This window comes from Epinephelus lanceolatus, chromosome 6 (genome assembly GCF_041903045.1).
Source record: "Epinephelus lanceolatus isolate andai-2023 chromosome 6, ASM4190304v1, whole genome shotgun sequence".
Classification (NCBI taxonomy): Eukaryota; Metazoa; Chordata; class Actinopteri; order Perciformes; family Serranidae; genus Epinephelus; species Epinephelus lanceolatus.
In genome coordinates, this window is record NC_135739.1 from 6045982 (window position 1) to 6066636 (window position 20655).

The window sequence follows — 20655 nt, forward strand, 5'->3', positions numbered from 1 at the left end:
ACAGGCCTAATATGAGAAGAAAGTCTCTGTGGCACTCAGTAATATTTTTAAACACTGTAGATAAATACTAATCTGTGACGTAAGGGATGGTGTTGTAGTGAGCGCATACAGTGTAAATTAGTGCTGGAAATGTTCCAGTACTATTTAGATCACAGCACAGATACAAGTCTGTATTTTATAAAAGTCACCACTGAATAATGCAGATATTTTTAAGTGATACCTGAGTATCAGTTATTAATAATTTGGGTATAGTGACGAGGAAGTTGAATTTTAGATTGGCTGGTACGTGTGTGTGTTTGTGTGTGTGTGTGTGTGTGTGCAGTAGACAGTTATTACAGTGGAAATTCCTTCCAGACTTATCACTGGCACTTAACTGTAATCAGTAGATTGATGAAGAACCAGAATAGCTCTGAGAGCACAAAATGTGATAGTGGCCTCGAAATAGACCAAGTGAGGCTGCAGGGCCCTCACTGACGTGCCCTTCTAACCCACTGTTTTCACTTTAGTCTGATGTAACTCAGAGAGTTTAAAGGGACAGTTCAACTCAAATTAAAACATATATATTTCTTCTCTAAAGCCTCATTTATAGTCCTTTTACATACAGAAATAGACATGTTCATTTCAAACTTCGTGATCGTCCATGCCTCCCTCATGTTGGTATAGATACATCCAGTAGATGGCACTAGAGGGCAGACTCAAAGGTTTCTGACAACAACAAACAGTTACTGTGGAGGAGGTCATTATAATGTAACGTGTTGTCCACAGCAGTGGTCTCTTAAGCCATTAAATACATTGCAACATGTGGACAGAGAATTCTTTTAACTATATTACCAAATTGTTCTGTTCCATCATTTTAAAAATGTTTTTGTCCTACGATCTATCTTGCTTGAGCTATGCTACACTACCCCAGTGATCGCCAGTGGTGCTCCATTTTGTTCATATCCATAAGCTTTCAGAAAATGTCTATAAATGCAGACAAAAGGAAAGCAGAGTGTTCTGCTACGTGTCCATGATTTAAATCCATTTTTGGTTGTTTGGCCGCGGCCGTTAAGGTCTCACCTTTGATGGGGTTTATGTCCTGGAGCTTCTCGTTGCTGTGCTGTCGATCGTATTATCCGAGGTGTTTCAGACTGAAGTTTGGAAGATGTGTTTTTTTGCATTTTTGTGCTTTCACATTGGTTTTCTCGACGGACACAGGCGAAGTTTCAGCTCTGTGTCCTTACCGCTAGATGCCACTAAATCCTCCACACTGAACCTTTAAAGTACAGTGGATCTGCACCTTATTTGAATATTAGTCCATGAAAGCTGTATTGACCATAACCAAACCCAGTGCTGAACCTTCATGTCAGCACGTGTCTTTGCTAAATCCTCCCAAACCCATTCTAAGATAACTCACTCACAGGTAAGACAGATAAGTGGGTGGTCTGGTCATTGCGTCCACTCAGCTGGACACGTTGGCCACACTGACAAGCTGCTGTCACTTCACTGTGTCACATTAGATGTCTTCACCAGACAAACCATACTGACATATTCAGCAGGATGTTTGATCTCTCGTCATTAATGAAATCTGTGGTTTCAACAGTGGCCAGTGTGCATCGAGAGCTTCTGAACATCGCATGAACCCAACTGTACAGGCTTATAGGTACGTATGGTGGATGTGTGGTGTCAATTATTACAACAGGCTGCACTATTTTCTGTTTACTGTGTTTGATTAATGAAGATTTGTTCTGTAAAAATGTCACCACTACCGTCTGTTCCCCCACACTACCTTAACACTCTCTCTCCTTGCCAATATTCTGGCTGTGAAACCCGAGCCATGGGCCAAATATAGCCCCACACAGTGAGCAGTTAGGGACCGGGACAGATGGGACAGCAGGCCACTGCAGAGGCAGTACGCAATTGGACCCTGAACCTGAGAGATCCTGCTGACAGTCTGACCAATAAGGCTGCTCTTCTGGAAAGAGACGCTTCTTTTTGGCTCATTCTTACTTAATAAACAGAACAAACCTGGAACCACGAAACCAGGAGAGAGCATTTGGACAAATAGCCCACTTTAAGGTACGTTTTGCTCTCTTATTGTTGATACTCTCAGCATTTTATGGCTTGGTGCTTGATTGTTTATGAATAGCATGACCTAAATCATTTAGAGCTGTTTTAAAAGTAGCATTTATATGCAGTGTCAGTCAAATTTGAGCGTTCTCTCATGTTGACTCTGTCATTTAAAACTATTTATGTGTATTAAATGTTACAAATGCAGTGAAAATACTTATAAGAGATGTTTTAGTAAATGTAATAAGGCTTATGAAATCCTAGAGAGAAAAGGGGTTAATGGAAACTCTGACATCACCGACAGTTGTTAACATTCTGTCAATCAGTCGCAGTGTTCAAAATTTTCCACATTCGTATTTAATAAGCACTGCACTGTTGTTATTGTTCTCTTCAGATGACAGACGGTTGTCTTAATGCTTTTACCCAGTGGCTGTCAGCGTACGTGTGTGTGTGCCCAGCTGTACCTGTGTGTGTCTGAAGGTAGCCACTGAGTTTCAAGGACCTCTCTCCTCAGATCAGGGTGGGTGGGGTTGTGCTGCTGCTGTGAAACATAGCCCAGGGGATTAAAAATAACAACAGCTGGTCTTCAGGACGCCATGAGGCTCCGAGTGTCACACTGCGTCATGCGTGTGTCTTCACCAACAGCCTCACAACATGCTATACATCTAGCGTCAACGTCTCGAGAGATCAGAGCTGAAGAAACATTTTGAACTGCATGTGACCTTTTACACATCTGAGGAAAAAAGTGACAGCAGCATAGCATGTGTAAAGTAATACGTAAGGGTGCATCAGGTGGCTTAGATGTATATAGTACATACGGTGTGTGTTTTTGTGCACATTTATTCTGGATTATGGTGAACGATGCTCTTGGCCTCTGTGAAAAAACCCTCCTACAACTGTTTACAAAATGGCGTCCCCCTAGTTTGGAAAATGTCATAGAGTCATGATATGAGCATATGGACACTCATGTGATTTTACATGTTTGAAGAATTAACAGAAAACTATATATACTGGAAACTTCAATTAAAAGCCTAGTCCTGATTTAGCACCAGTCCCTTTTACTACCCCGGTGTGGCTACACATTTAGATAAATAAAGGCCAGTCTCGATCAGATACCTGGTCTGGTTGCCAGGCAGTTCATTTTTATGGAAATTCTTTGGACGTAACCAGGTTGTTGGATACCCACATTAGCTAACATGTGTAAGCTGCTTAGATCGTGCGTGCACATACAAATGTTTGAACGTTAATCATATGGAGAAGTTACACACCTTTAGCTCGGTTAGGTTCTTCACAATTCAGTCATTCAGATCATTTTACTGAAACCATGAGCACCAAAAAAGACTAATTCATTGAGATCTACCGGCCTGGTAAACAAGAGAGATGGAAAAAATAATGGTGACTCCCTACTGTCATAAAGTCAGAATATCACATCCAACAAGCTCAAAGGATAAGTCAATCAATTGATTATCCAAAAAACAACCATTGGACCCTTCAATAATGAAAAAAAATATATATTTTCAACCATAACTGTCAAACAACCATAACAATAATAATTATATTAATAATAATGTTATTTATATAGCACTTTTCAAAATAATAATTTTTTAACATTGTTTTAAAGTAGCTGTACAAAGTAAAAATCAGTAAAATAAAACAAAATCATATAAAAACATTTTTTAAAAGGTTAAGAAAATGCTTTTGTGGGGCGTCGGTGGCTTAGTGGTAGAGTAGGCGCCCCGTGTACAAGGTTGTTGCCGCAGCGACACAGGCTCGAATCCAGCCTGTGGCCCTTTGCTGCATGTCATCCCTTCTCTCTCTCCCCCTTTCACACTTACCTGTCCTGTGCATTAAAGGCAAAAATGCCCCAAAAAATATCTTTAAAAAAAAAAGCTTTTGTATAAAAATAGGTTTTACGAAGTGACTTACAGATAAAAGTGAATTCAGATCACAAACCCTGTGAAAGCTAACTAATGAAAAATGTGTTTTTAGGAGGGATTTAAAGGTTTGGAAAATGTTATTGATTCATGGTGTGAATATGTGGACATTCAGGTGATTTTACATGTTCAGAGAAAGAACAGAAAACTATATATAGTTATATATCCTGAATATTATTGGGCATGGCCTTTTGCTTTAACACCCACTGGTTGATGCAACTGTAGCTCCAGTCTACCAACGGTGTCAGTATTTACATCCAAGCTCAAAGGTTAAGTCGATTAATTGATTAGTTGACTGACAGAAAATTAATCAGTGACTGTTTAAATAGTTGACTAATATGTCATATATCAGTATATATAGATATAGGTTTTTTTATTGGAAAAAAAACAACCACTGGATCCATCAAGAATGAAAATAATTTTTATCTTCAACTGTAACTGTCAAGGGCGGCACAGTGGTATAGTGGTTAACACTCACAGCAAAAGGGTTCCTCATTCAATCCCCGTCTGTGAAAAGAGTTGCATGTAACAGACAGAAAAATTAGTAAAATCAAACAAAATAAGATAAAATAATTATAAAATAATAAATAATAATAATATGATTAGAAAATAATTTTAAGGTTAAGAGAATACTTTTGTATAAAAATAGGTTTTAAGAAGTGACTTACAGGGAAAAGTGAGTTCAGGCCACAAACCCTGTGAAAGCTATCTTATATAAAATGTGTTTTTCAGGGGGATTTAAACAAGGTCTGATCTCCTCAGGGAGGTTGTTCAATAATCTCTGATAATGTGGAGTAAAACATGTGAGATAAGTACAGCAAAGAACAGAGTGATGGGGTGAAATGTCCTGACAGAAGCAGAGCGAGTAAGAAATGCCAGTCATGTTCACTATGACCTCAGTGCAGGCCTCTGCTAATACCCACCAACTGTGTCCAAACAACACTGGCCTGAGTCATCCTGCCAGCTATGGCTGTGAAGTCTATATTTTAAGCTCGACTCCTCTTGTAACTGTTTGGCATTTCCCTTTGTAATGATAATTATCTCATGTACAGTATAAACTGTGCTGTCTACAGCGTGTAAGTGGGTGTCATTCGGTGGTTAATGACAGTCGATGTGTATTTCAGGATGCAGGACGGGAGTTGGAATCAGCCACTCCCCATCTCTCTGCTGCTGAAGGACCCGGCAGGAGGCGGGACTTTGGAGGGCGATGGGGGGGTGTTTTCTGAGGCTTCCTCTGATGGGGAACTCTACCTGGACTCAGTGACAGAGCTGGATTCTGGAGATGGGGACTTTGCAGATCTTACTGCCTTCTTGAGTGCAGAGGAGATTCATCGTAGCCTGGACCTGGCCCTGGAGGCCATTGGTGACACATTTGTATCTGAAGATCCAGGCCCTTCTCATCCTACATCCCAGGAGCAGGCTCTCCCCTCCCCTCCTGTGCCCCCCCAGACTACTGAAAACCTCACCACAAGCCCAAACCTGCAGCACCAGACCAAAGCCCCCTGCCCAGATGACAGTGCAGCAGTTGAAGTCTCTTCCAGCCAGAATGTGGCCATCAGCAAACCAGTACAGGCGTCCAGTGAGGCTCCTGCCCCCGCTGAGAAGGTCGTCCGCCACAAACCCATCCTGCCGGTTTATAAGCAGGATAAACCCAGGCTGGTTCACGAAGGCCTGGAGCTGAATGATCGGGCAGCTTCTGCCACAGAGTTCTGTAGCCGAGCCGCCACGTTCATCGAGGAGCTGTCATCCATCTTTAAAGGTTCTGCTCGTTTGGAGCAGCAGGTGGAGGAGGACTCCTCCTCTCCTGATAGTGGCTATCTGACTCCAAGGAGTAAGCGACCAGTCCCCCAGGGTTCAGTCTCTGCTCCTTCTCTGCCTCCAGGCCAGCAAGAGGAGACGCAGTACAGCCAGTCAGCCACAAGTCTGGAGCATCAACCTGGAGGCTCGACGGAAGTGGCAGCTTCTGGAAAGTACCAAAACTCTGGAACTCCAACCACACATGGACCGCTGTCTCCACCCTGCTTCCTCCAGAAGCTGAAGAGTCAGGAGGTGGCAGAGGGAAGCCCTATTCGTCTGGAATGTAGAGTCATAGGAAACCCCCTGCCGCTCGTCAGGTAAGGTTTGATCTCATTACAACGTCCATTAAGTAACTGTTTTAAAATGAGCTTTAAGGGGAATCACACAATGTTCCTCAGCAGATGTTTGCAGAGTGATCATGGAACTGAAGATGCTAAATATACCTTTTCCTGAGCACTTTAAGGGCTGCTCGTCCATGTTGGTGTGAGCGGTTTACGCTTTGATCTGAAACATATGACTTCTTCAGGTTGGATTTGACACGCACTGTACACTCTGTATTTTTGTGGAAATTTAACTCATATCACATGTTTCAAATTCTGTTTTGCAGAACAAACAGATTCATTTCTTATTATTCCATAAACTGGGAAAGAAATAAAATAAAATGTATATCAAAATTCTTTCCGTAACTACATAAAACAGTGTCAGCGTGGCTGATCCATTTTGTTCTGTTTATATATTCATTAATTTCTGATGATCTACCTCTGCTCTCTCCCACTCATAGCAGTATCTGTTGAGATATCCACACCCACCCCAATACAGTGTAAGAAAATGGAACTTCAACAATTTTCAACCAGCTTTGTATCATAACAATATAGGTAGTACGTGTAAATTAACTTTACTAAACCTTCCTCCATCTTACCAGTGCTGAGATCTCCCAGCTCAATTTTCACTGACTTTAGGACTGTTGCTCGAACTACAGATTTTACTTTCATATTTTCATTTGCGTGCAACTACCCGACACAAAGAGTATAGAAGCGGATCTTGAGAGTCAGACCAAACTCAGAACAAATGGTAATGCTGATCAAATATACACCAAGATTCTGTTACTCTTTTGCCTATTTATTGCCTATAATGTCTAGAGAAACATATTTTAGCACACTGTTTGGCTGTAATACAAAAACTTAAAATTAAAGCCAGACTGTTTCTTGTATTTTAAAAACAGAGTCTGAAAAAACTGAGATGAAACGGTACAACTAAACAGCTGATCGTTGCCTATTTCTGGCCTTAAATGTCTTCAGAAACATATTTACCGTTTAATTGTATTTCCACAACATTTGTTACCAGATGGCAGCCATATTGTTTTCAGTGGATAAACGCTAAGCTTGCATTTATGTCACCCACCAGCTGGAGCATTTATTGGTCTGGTGCAGCCCAGTGCATTCTGGTAGTTGTAGGTTTTCTACCTCTTAAGCAAAAGCAAACACCACTGCCCTTTTCTCTGTTTTCTCTGGTCATGTAGCAACAAATTCAAAAATATTTTTGTCTCTCTACAGTATAGACAGCCCAGTTTCATGAAGCAGTAAAATACTATGTAATAATAGTAATAATAATAATAATAATATATAATTTTTGGTGCTGACTGCATTAAAAATTAATTTAAAACAAACATTGACATTAACAGAAACAGCACAATTGTTACTGTGATAAATCCACAGAATGACAGTTTTCGTAGGGACTGTAATTTTCCAATGCTGAAAACACCACAAACAAAATTCAATTTACCTTCATTGTATTCAGGTGGAGGCAGATAGCTCAAACTACTGCCTCAACTGCCTGCATGGCTATACAACTAGGTAAATGAAAATATCTGTCTTTTTGTAATTTAAGTATAATGATACTTTAAGAAACACTGTTTTCTGTAAAGACAGTAATTTGTTTACCTGCTGAAGTAAAGTCACACACAGGTCAGGTAACATTAGTACAAACTTCAGCGCTAATATTCAAGATATTGGATGAACATGATCCAAAAATGCGCTGACACACAGCACATGAACAGACCTTTATATCACTGTGTCAGTGATGTTGACCAGACCAGGCATCAGGATTCAGCCTCGTTGACCTGGGCCATTAGAGATAAGGTGAGTCTGATGGGAGGCGGCCAGGAGGTGAGAGTTACCCATGTGTTGACAAGCAGGACACCTGGTTTCAAGTTTGAGGGGACTTCCACTCTGTGTCCATTGGTACCTGTGCCAGTTTAAGCAGGGACGCTTGTCTAATTTATGCCTGGGTGAACTGTTATTCCGTTTGAGCGGACAGCACCCCTTGCCCCTGGTTACCTAAAAATACACTCCTCTCTTGTTTCTAGATATATAGATACCTACATATAAAGATCTCTTACAGCTCAGTCAACATGCTTGCTGTTTACTATAGGGACATACCTATGCTAATTAAAGTTGCAGTCTATTTTAAATGTGACGATTTCATGTGATGAAGGACAGTCTTTCTGCAGGTGATAGTTTCAGTGATCCTGGGCCATAATGTCCATATTGATCACCTTTAAACTTTTAAACCCTCATATTCAGAATAATTCCTTCTTATTGCAGCGCTTCATTAAATCACTATTATCTTAAGTCAATATGCCGTTAAGGTTTGGATGTCTTGTGCATCAATTTAGATGCATTTCACTATACGTCAGCCTGATGTGTTTGATGACTTTTGAAAAATGAGTACTTCTTACCCAGTGACAGAAGGAGTACTCAGAGATTTTACTTATGCAGAACACCACAGTGTAAAGATACTGTTAAAAGTAAAAATCCTGCATTCAAAATCTTACATAAATAAAATTGCAAAAGTATTAGCACAAAACTATACTTATAAATACTGAAATTATTTATAAGTATACTGCAGAGTAGGCCCAGAATATTATATATCACTGGATGATAATATTAATGGATTATTGTGTTCATCCCTTTAATGTTATAGCTAGTAAATGTGAAGCTAGCAAATTATTTGAATTTAATTAATTGAATTTAAAATAAATGTAGTGGAGTAAAAAGTACAGTATCAGGGTGTCTACAGGTATCAGACAGTTAAATTTAATGCTTTTTAAAAACCCATTCAATAATAATCCCATACACCTTTTACCAAATTTAGGACAGATTTTTCAACAAATCATGTTTTACTTATTTAAGCATATGTGGTCTTGTGGACAGGTAATTGTTATGTGGGAATAAATCTACATTTTGCCAGCAGGTAAGCTCAAGTATGAAATAAAATGACAGTATTATAGTTTTTTAAAGATTTGTAAGATCAGAAGTGTGGACTTTAACATAGAAAGGCCTCACTCATTTTCACAAAAAGAAATTAAAAAATGGATAAATTAAATTAGGTTAAATGTTTGTGGTAGTTAAGACCTTACAAATTCAAATTTAAGACTATTGATTGACTTTAAGGCCTTATTGTTGTAACAAGACATGTGTAAGACTTTTTAAGGACCTGTGACACCCTGAATATTGGCTTCCAAATGCAATGAAGTACAAAATAAAGTAGCATAAAATAGAAATACTCAACACCTCAAAGTAAGTACGTATCAAGTAAACCTCAAAGTTATACTTAAATAGGCTACAGTACTTGAGTAAATGTACTTACCTAAGGTTATAGTGTTGACCCCTCCAAAGGGTCTGGTAGAGTTAAAGTCATTCACTTACATTAAGTTTTAAGCAGGCAATGTGTTTTTAGGTGTTTGTGTAATCAGAAGACATAATGTCAGTGGCCCAGGACGTGTATCTCCCCAGTAGGCAATGAGGGGCCTCTTCTGCAGCCGTATAAATAGTCCTCAGGCCAACAGGAGCCAGGCACAGGAATTCAGGCAATGCAATGACAAGGCATTTTCAGTCACCAGGCTCTACATCTCCCCACACCTTCTTGGGGAATATGAAGGTAGTGTGTAGCATGTTCAACCACAGGGAAACAGGAGAGCGCAGACATTGTGGCCACACTGACATTATGTAACAGAGGAAATGAATGGAAGGGTCAGAGAGGCGAAGTGGAAAAGTAGTTTTACCTCTATAATGTAATAAGCTGTGTATAGTTTACATATGTCCCGAAACAGGTTGGAAGTTTGTGATCTTCATGCTGTTGTTTCAGAAAGAAACAGAGGGATTTGTGCAGCAGGTTTTGTTGCTTGATCGATGGCGTATTTTGCGGCAGTGCCAGCTCCTTCAGTGACATGCTCTCAGTATTGTCTCTGCAGTTGGGGAAAAAAATAAAAAGTGCAGTGACTTCCTGTGTTGGCTCTTGAGTGCAGACACTAGATGGCAGCAAATGATATATGTTTCAAAACAAAACTGAGCATCTTCTGGAAGTTCTGGAAGTGTAAAAGATACCCACATGGTGACATATTAAGAAGTACATTTGCCAGAAGTGTTAATCATCTGCATCTGTACTGAGATCCCATATTAGCTGAAGGAGAAACCCAATGACAGGGCTTTCTCTGCTGCTGATGTATGCAGTATAAATGAATACAAGGCTTATGGCTTCTGCTACACTGAATTACAAAATGTTTTATTTACGATTTAAGTGCAATATCTGCATTGTGCATAAGGTACTAACTGTAAATATTTGTGGACAAATGCCCAAATATTCTTATTATCTTTCTAAAATTATACATCTCACACTCATGTCTCTAACTCTCACCTGCCTAGCTTCGTGCTAAAATACTAGCATGCAGCAAATAAAAGCAGTTTGTCAGCTAGGTATGACTGACTATATATTGTGCATGTGTGTCTGCAGGTGTGTCTCATCTTTCTTGTCCTTCTTGGTGGTTAGACCTATTTTCATATTCATATATGTTTTGCACGATTCAAAAAAAAAGTTGTGGAAAGTTAATGACTTCTCTTCACCCTTTGTTTCCGAACAACCTATCCTTGAGAGTTTGCTGCCCTTATTTATACACATGTGTATGTGTAAGAGTATAAGAGTATGGAAAAGGTTGAATCAAAATGGCGTATTTAATTTCCAATGGACAACACCTTTGATGCAGTTTCCAAGCAGCTGACACACCTTTTCACCTCCTCGTTCACTCAGGCTAATAAGTTGTTGCTGAGCTGATGCCAGCATTTTGCACGGCCAGTGAAAGAGACATTCCTGGTGGTCGGGGCGCTGGGCGCGGCCTTCCGTGGTCAGCCACAATTTGTCTCGGCCGGAGAGTCTTATGGTGCTGAGCGCCTGGTATTCTTCAGTATATCCTCATGCCTCTCACACACACTGTTTTATGCAATGCTCTGTTCATAATGATGCATCTCTGGTATTGGGATGCGTGTGTGTTTTATCCTTGTGGGAACCACTTTGTGCATTTTTTCAGGCTGAGATCATTTTGGCCTCTTTTTACATCTTCAAGGGGCTAGTTTTGGGTTAAGATTAGTTGTTGGCATGAGAGAATAGGGAATGTATGCAGTCAGTGTTAGACCCTTGTGTATGTGTGTTTGTGTTGTCAAAGAGAGCATTTCTAAACAAAATTGATGGTGTGTGGTCTGGTTGTGCAGAATACCAAACACACTGCGGGTGCCTGATGACTGATTTCTCACTATTTCAGTGCATTGCAATGCAGACAGAGAAAATCCATCTCCAATTGTGGCATGCTCAGCATGCTATTTTAGGCATTTCGTCTGATGCTCTTCCATGTCATTACCCTAACTGCTTGCTGTGCAATCAAGGCATCTCAAGACTTGACTTGGAGTTGAATGAAGAGAGATGGGCAGTTACGGTAAAGAGCAGCCTCAGCTTGTTGGTTTCAAGCGTATATACACAAAACCACAGGGGAAACGTTTGGAACATGAGAGGCTGCCGATGAATTTTGCCATGAAATCTACACAAGGCGGTGTCTCCAACATCAGGAAGAGACAACATTCCATAGATTGATGATGGAATTCGTTGTAACCCCGTTTGAGCTAATATTGACGGAAAGGATCACAGACGGCAGCAGGCACACAGACAAAAAGGACACCCACATGTACATGTAATTCAGGTATTTACTTTTTTGTCTTTGTCGTAATACTTCCTAAATTGTCCCAATTTTTGCATCAATTTCAAAAATCTTTGTTCACAAGGATACAAAAGGCCTCCCACTCTTACAGACATGGTTCATTCCTGGATACCAAACCACTCAGTCAAATTGTGGAATAATTCATTGCTCCACTAGCCTGGAAATCCAGACCCAAATCTAGAATGATTTTGACTCGCTGAGCAAATTCAAATTGTGCTCTCGTGAGAACTCTGGATTTCCAGAGTATTGCTCCACAGCCAGAAGCTCCAAATCACTGTAGTCTGAGGCTTCAGGAAATACCCTGTGCCTCCTCCTGTTCTTTACCTCCTCATAGGTTACCAGTATACCATCTATACCTTGTAATCACAGTTTTTGACAGATGTTGCCCCTGTTGTTTGCCAACTTAGTGAACAGACACAAGTGACATAAAGATGCCAGAGAGTCAAATAATCTAGTTTTATGTTATATTTTTCCTGGTCTAGATGGTATGTAATTTTATGATTGTAGATGTGTTAATTTTTCAGCTCAGTTGCCAGAAGAAATGTTGGCATTGTATGTTTCTGCAAACCACGGATATGTTACATTTGTATGTTTTTTATGAATCATATCAACGTTTCTAAAGTGACATATTTGATGAGCTGACTTGGGGATGTGCAGACCTCTGCAGACTACTGTTTGAGACCAAGAAACAACGAAACTGGTTGTTTTTTAGCGAATTATTGCTGCGTTTTCAGTGACTTTTTAGCAACCAGTGGCTGTGTTACCACTGGGGATAGTGCCTTGAAAAGCGGTTGTTTTTTACTGAGACATTGCTGCTTTTCAAACCAAGATTATGCCACTAAAACCAGGCATTTGAAGCCAAAACATGAAACATAACCACGTGGCTTTTGTGCCAAACCTAACAACACATTACCATTATTGAAGCATGAAATCAGAACACATCTGCTGCATAATAATGTACAAATGTAATGTAGGCAGAGGGAGTAGAGAGTAGGCTGTCATCATGTCCGTCCTCCCCTCCTACTGCCTCTAATGGCGTCTGCTAAAATCAGACTGCGGCGCGTACAGTAACAACCAATGAGAGCCGAGGAGTCTCTTGGCTGTCAATCATGTCAATCACTGCCCGTGAACTGCGGTCAAATTGTCACACCAGGCAGTATTGATCAAATATGAATCAAGATTCTGTGACTGCATTGCCTATTCCATGTCTCACATGTTTTCAGAAACATATTTTAGTGACCGTTAAGCTGTAAAATTAGAAAGTCAGTCCGGGCTGGCGGACAGTGCCTGGTAGTCTGTTTAACGGTATCCAACATGGCTGCTGGGTCACTCATTGGGAATTAGGCAATGCAGTCCCAAAATCTTGATTCATATTTGATCAGCGCGGCCTAGTTTGACATTTTGCCCGCAGTTCAAGGGCAGTTTTTGACATGATTGACAGCTGCTTTAGAGAATCTTCGGCTCTGATTATGTTCACAGGCAGGAGGGCCAATAGAAATGTTAAAAGGCAATGGAGCAGGCAGAGGAATTTTTGTATTTATTTTATGTTTTTGACAGATTATCTGTCTCATTTAGTGCTGTTTAACTGTAGTTTCAGCAAATGTGATAAATTTATTTTATAATCTAAATGGTGAAAGCAACAACTTCATGTCAAGAAAACATATTTATGTAAAAGACGTACAAAGATTTGAGAAAAAATGATAATTTGTAATGGGTTTGGTGTCTTGTTCAGGCAACCATTTTGGTTTCCCAGTTAGTTTCTCATTTCTTCCTTGAAGACTTTTTGACCTACATTGACCTCCTACACTCACACACACACACAAATAAGGAACAGATGCAAACAGTGCCAGCCTGTTCTTTCATTAGTAGTTACTCTACCAGTGAACAGTTACGGTAGCCCTTCCTCCTACATTGTGTGAAACAGACTTAGGATGAGGTCATAGCAGGTGACCCGCTGCTGACTCATGACGTAGCCTGACTGTAATGCTGCCTGTTTGGCCTGTTTCAGGAAGCCCATAATTTTAAATTCTCCCTCATGGGCTCATTTGATCTCTGCAGGAGGAGGGGGAAGGAAAAAGCACTGGTATGTTTATACCTGCTTTTTTAGAAATTTTGTAAGCATGAGGTCATTTCATATTTAAGCTCCAACTAATGAGAGAAGCTGGAACGACTGTGGGGGTGCACTCGTACTTCAGATGAATGCTACACGGGGACTATTTGACATTTGTCATTCCTGAAACATGAAAACATTCACACAAACTTTAACTACAGATACTGTATGGAGAGATTTAGCAATTTGCTGTGAGGCAGTCGGTTTGACGTATTATTTAGTTCTCACCATGCTGATAACTGAAGTGTGTTCATGACTGCGTGCTATACGTGTACAAAGACGTGTTCAAGGCGTTAGTACATTCGAGCTTGTTCGCTGAAGGCCGCCAAAGAATCTAGTGAGGTAACCATAAATAGACAAAGCAACTTTCATGTAATCTATATGACCAATGAACAGATGATACACCTTTGCACCACTAGTGCAGTCAGTGTCAAGTCTGTCTTACTGCAGATTTCACACATAAACACATCAGCAGTAAAACATTCAGATGGACACACGTCACTGCTATTCCACGGTGGTACGTTAATGGCAGTTGTGATGAATGGAGCTGTCCTGTCTAAGCCTCAGCGGTGGCCCCTGGCCCTCTGCTGGCCTGTAGACAGAGTGTGAAGTTTCACCCAACAAGGTGAGACTTTTCCTGCTCCTCCTCTAGCCTCGGAGACCAGAAGGCTCCTGACCTTGACCTCTTATAGCATAGAGAAACAAGACTCACACTAATCCATTTATCCTGTTTGTAAAAACAGCTATTTTGCACATGCTTGCCTCCACCATGGACATACAATATTAAACTAGACAGCTCTGTCCACCTCGTTTAAATTGTGACGTGTGTGTTCTTTCATTTTTCCTTTCAATAAATCTTGAGTAGTCAGTTAAAAACACTGCAGACTTGTAGGGTGAAACAAGGCCACACAGGAGTTTAATTAAAATGTTATTTCTTATTTTGAGCGGTACAGTATTTGACAAAAATTAAGCATGATCTTGTACATACTGAGTGAACTTTAGTGCAAATTACATCTACAGCTGTTAATCAGGAGAGTAAACCTCTAATGTCTAATGTTAGCTTTGCGCATAGACCATACACACAGCCAAAAAGATTCTGGGCTCATTGACAACACCATGTTGAAATCACATTTAGTGCTTAGTGGGTGAGTCTTGTAGACCGTGAAAAAGGATTTGCCACTGCTTCTTTTTTTTTATGTCCTAAAACATTCATAACAATGTTATTTGGATTTACTATATATGACGCTGACACAATAAAAGAAGGAATGTTGTTATTCTGCCTGTAGTATATGGCCAACCTAGATAGGGTCACTAGACAAGAAAGGGTGAAACAACAAAGGGAGCAGTGTAAGAGTAGAAGAAAATGAGATTTGTAGAGAGTTATGTAAGTGGATCAGTGACAGTTGAAGAAGTGGAATACCAGATTTAATATGAAGCATGTCTGTTGCGGACAAAGGCAGCAGTCATGCACAGCAAGAGGATGGTAATCTAAGACAAGCTCAACAGGAGGATGGGCAGAGGACACTCCATAAATCTTAACTCTGCACTAAAGCCTCTCCTCCACACCGAGAGTTAGTGGCAAACATGCACACACTACTGCTGAAGTTGGTTACCATTAACCAGCTCCGGCAAGCCTTGCATGGTCAGTGACACATGAACACTCAAACTACTTTCAGTCAGATCACAACAGCTCAACTTACTTGGGCCTCACAACAAGTATGGGACCGACAGCATCACTATTTCAAGTACAGGACACTGAAAACTTTGGCCAGGTACACATTAGTTAAAGCTGGAGTGCGAACTTTTGTCTCCCCCCTCTGGCAATGAGACTAATCACACAAACACTGTCGACGTATGCCTCTATTGTTTGTCTTCGCTGTCGAAATGTCGTTCAGGAATGTCACCACAGACATCAGACACACAACTCAAGTATACAGTGAAATACAGAGAGCTATCCCTGGCGGCGATAGGTATAATCAGTATTGTGTAAACTTATTTGGTAAGGGCATGAATGTAGCCGACATTCAATTATATATAAGGCCCAGATGCACCAAACCAACATCAAACTAGTGGAGAGGAGGGCCGACTGCATCGCCTCATGTCGTTTGTTTCTCGGCTAAAAAGCTGCACTTGAACACGCCACAAAGACTACAGCCAACAGTCAACTAACACGACATTCTGTGCCTGTGTAAGAGGAACTAACTCTCCACACTAGCAGGCAGCAGTAGTCTGTATTCGTCATTGAAAAAGGGAAACTGGATGACCAAGAGGCCACAGTAGGTTTTGAAAGAACAAATCATATTTACCGTGTGCTAGACTGCTGTTTCTGCTAAAGGGTTCAGTGGCTAAAATAAAGAATCTTACCTAATCTAATAACTTTGTTTCGATCTCACGCCCTCTTGACTTTGGTTTGTTTGCTGTCCTCACTTCTGTTTCTCTTCTCATGCACTGAGCTAAACTACAGAGTGATTTTATTCACTGACAGGGGACAGTCCTAGGCGCCAATTCAACATACTGAATCAGCTGAATAACAGTTGACCAGGGCCGATGAGGGCCGACTAGAGCCAATGATGCTGGACGCAATGCAAAAACTAGGTCAAGTGACGCTCACGGACAGCTGACCACTGGCTTGGTGTGTCAGGGCCTTAAGTGTTCCGCACTCCAGCTTTAAAGTGGTCAACGCATCAGAGATCTGTCAGTGCTCCAGTTTACCTCTGAGACACAAGGGTCCTGTCTGTCTCTGTTCTCAGTCAGGGTTTGTAGTTTTGAGTCATCCAGGCCTCGGGGTCTGTTCCACAGCTGGGCTGTGAACAGTAAGCACTGGGTTACATTCCTCTGTTCACCTGTTAAATGACTCTCTGCTATTCATCATGCTTGATAAGGCATGGCCATTAGATTCAGCTTACAGTAATCTGCCTTTTGATGAGATATTTTAGGCTGTTATTTTTCCTGGACGTCGGATTCCTGCGCAGCTGCCAAAGAGCTGCGTTTGATGTTGAGCCCGATTCAATTACGTGTCTTTGACAATATTGAAGAGGTGGAATTTAGTGCGTGCTGTTGTATGTGTTTGTGTGTCTTGAGTCTGTATAGGAATAGCAGCAGACTCTTTTGGCACTTGAATTTGTAAAATGCTTGTAGATGTGTTGTGCACTTGGCTGAGTGTTGTGTGAAAATCAGAGTCCGTGCAGGGATACTTGTTTTACGAGCATGCGAGAGGTCAAATGGGACTCGTAAAAACAAGCTCCAATCTTCCTTCCCATGTTCATGTGACAGGATAACAGCTGTGTGAATGTTAAACTGTCTTTCATAGAAACTCAAGATACGTCCCTCAGTCTCTCAATGTTTGTCTTTTGCATATCGCTTAAATAAAATACCCCCTTCAGTTCAGTTCAGTGCTTAGGCTCCTGATATCATTAGGAGAGATGGTTGGAGTGGGGGGTCTGCAGGATTCGGTTTCATATGGGGGAAAGAGGAGGAGGTAGAGGGGAAGATGCTCCATGTCTGGCTCATTTGTGTCAGATCAGAGCTCAGATCTTAGTCCATAAATTCAGAGTGTGGAGGAGAGGTCGCAGAGTTCAATCCCTGACTACAGCAATTTCAGCCTGTTGCCTCTGCTGCCTTTTTTTCCCTTCAGTAGTATTTTGTTGGCAGACGTTTCACAGTAATTTCTCACCTTTTTCATTTTCAACGCAGCAGAATTAGAGTGTTACTGAGCTCAGCACTGACCAATGTGCATTCAGTTTGTGAAGTGTCTTATCAGTGTATTGCTCACTTAAAGGGACAGTTCACCAAAATCAAAAATACACATTCTTCATCTTAGCTGTAGTGTTATTTTTCAGTCTAGATCGTTTTGGTGTGAACTGCAGTGTTGGAGATATCGGAGAGAGATGTCTGCCCTCTCTTGAATATAATAGAAATAGTTGGCACTTAGCTTGTGGTGCTAAAAGTGCCAAAAATACATCTGAACAACTCAACAGTGATTTCTATCCAGAAATCATGGCCTGGTTACCAAGATAATAAACAGACCTTGTTGTGTAGGAACTATTTTCTTTCTACCAAACTACACCCGCCAACCATATCACAGCACAGAAGGAAGCGTGCATCTACTGCTAGCTCACCTAGCACTCACTAAGCTGGCTAATATTAAAGCTCAGCTGAAGAGGACATCATTAATGTTTACATCTCGCACTGTCATGAGAAGGAGCCTCTTGTCCATGAGTAGATGAAGGCTTCCTTTTGTGCGGTGAAGCTGCTGGCAGGTGTAGTTCAGTAGAAAGAAAATAGTTACTACTTGAAACTGCTCACAACAAGGTCTGTGGATTATCTTGTGTAACCCGGTCATGATTTCTGTCAAGAGACATTACTGTTGAGTTTTTCAAGTGCATTTTTTGGCACTTTGAGCATCACAAGCTAAGCGCAATCTAGTTCCATTATATTCAAGGGAAGGCAGACATCTCTACGGCCTGTATCTCCAACACTCGGCAACTCACACCAAAACAATCTAGATTGATAAATAGCGGTACAGGTAAGAGGACAAATCTGTATTTTTGATTTGGGGGTGAACCTTCCAGTTTAAGAACATCAAACTGGCTGAGATTTGGCTTTAGAACTGAAACTGTTACTAATGTTGAGGTGTACTATTCAACCACACACCAGGAGAGGAGGTCTGACTGTCATGGACGTTGATCGTTTTGCATTCTTGTGTGTTTGCATGTTTGTGGCAAGGTTGTGGGTGGCTGGTAGATGATGCACATTTGTTTGTTTTTTGGGCATATTTACTTTTCCGGGCCCACAGATGGTCAGAAGTATGTCGCTTCCTCTGTATAAAAACTCTCAAGACAGAAATTGCATCCAGCTTATGCAAATAACAGGACGTCAATTACGACAGGGCAGAGAGGAACTATCAGAAAGAGTGAGTATCTCTATGATGATAGTTAGTCTATGAAAGATAGAGCTGTACAGTGGGTGACTAAGAGTGTAGCCATACTGTACGTGACCACAGATCTGCGCCGTGTGGTTCAGCTATTGCATTAACTCCATCTAATTGTTGTTCCGAGAAAGTTATGATACATACCTTAAAGGAGCACTCACACAGACTGTTATGTGGTTTGTCTGCAGCTGTAATTACTCAGGGGCAGAAAGATCGATGATTGTGGCTGTGGAAGAAGCTATAAAGTTGTAAAGTGATGAAATCCAAAGCACACGATCTGATGTAAACCTCCTCTTTCAGTGCAGGTGTGAGCACATATGTCGAAACCCACTGCAGCGTGGATATTTGAGGAGAGATGTTGGTTTAATTAGGCCCATGATGGCTCCATAAAAATTAAATAATAAATCCTTCACCAGTCAGAATGATACCCATTCATACCCACAGCTAGTTTTTCTAATAAATCACAAAGGCATAAGTACCCTCACTGTTTGTCTCAACAATAATAAGACATCTGATCTTGTTGGCCAGCACTTCCCTTTTGTAGAGACTTCATGTTGCTGTTTAAAAATATGGGCTCATTTATTTTATGTGGCTGGTGTGTTTAATTTCGGGCTCTTCTGAATGTTGCTGTTGTTGGTTTTCATGCTGGATTTATTTGACAGTTGGGAGGACATACTGAGATCGCAGTATGACATCATGAGAGGATATAGTCTCTGTTTTTGTTAGTGTCATTTTGTCTCCTTGGAGCAAAAACAGAAGTTGTCATGACTACATGCCCCCATTTTTTTTGTGACGTCAACTGACCCTTGAAAGACCTTTTTAAACAACGAAACATTATGTGGAAGTGGGTGTCTGATTGAATATGCATTAAGGTTTGGTTGGTGTGTGAGAGAGAAATTATTTTGCTGTTGTTAAGTGTGTGTCAATGTTGTTTTGAGTCCATGTGCACCTGTGTATGTTTGTATGTTAATAAACCCAGGATGTTGCTTGGTGGGAGGAATCTCTTTATTCTTGTTGACTCATATTTTGGAAAGCTGCTTCCATCTGCACACTAAGATTTTTTTTATTCTTGACTCTCTCTTCTCTCTCCGGGGGGAGACCAGTCAGACAAAGCAGTGGGCCTGAGAAGGTCGCTGTCAGTCATTCAGTAATTAATGGGAACATCCAGAGACTGCAAAAGCCCTTCTTCTTATTAACCCATGTTTTATAGTCACTTCGGGGAAGTACGGTGCGTTTCATGTTGTTATCGCTACAAATGGGAGGGAGTTTTTTCACAAACCAGAGGAATTTGAATAAAAGAACCGCATGATTACAGTGTGTGCCACTGGGACAGGACGTTGTTAGGTGTGTGTTCTTCTCATCATAGATTTTTATGTTGTACGATCTCACACACAGACACACACACCCAGTAACAAGCACCATAAATAATCCCATCTGCTACGTCCCAGTGGTATGCTCTCAGATTCTTCATTGACAGTGACCAAAATATCACTAGTTCTATGTGGATTAAAAGAATAATTCAGATTCTCTGATGTGGGGTTTTAAAAGATACTCATCCATAGTCAGTGTACTACCAACAGTAGATGGCGGTCTGCACATACCCAGTTTGAAAGTTGCAAAAGCCAAACAGTGTACTGCTGTGGATGAGGATAGCAGCAAAATGTATTTTAGCTACCTAAAACTATCATTATCAATTTAAGTGTACACTATATTTAGAATATTTTATCCTCCAATGGGGAACAGAACTGAAACTTGTATATAGCCCTTTTACACAGAGATCGTGTTATAGAGT

General features: G+C 40.8%; 1 protein-coding gene across 4 annotated transcripts in view; it reads left to right on the forward strand.

Moving 5' to 3' along the window:
- Positions 1-1859: 1859 nt before the first annotated feature.
- The window catches only part of palld (palladin, cytoskeletal associated protein), a 70421-nt gene continuing 51625 nt past the window's right edge, over positions 1860-20655 (forward strand). For 2 of the 4 annotated variants that reach the window (XM_033621388.2, XM_033621389.2), the window contains exons 1-2: positions 1861-2058; positions 5108-6097. In XM_033621388.2, coding sequence (XP_033477279.2) covers positions 5109-6097 — 989 coding nt within the window. In that variant the 5' untranslated portion in view covers positions 1861-2058; position 5108. Of the gene's footprint in view, positions 2059-5107; positions 6098-20655 lie in introns of all 4 variants that reach the window. The other 2 variants (XM_033621392.2, XM_033621390.2) reach the window with 2 other exon arrangements.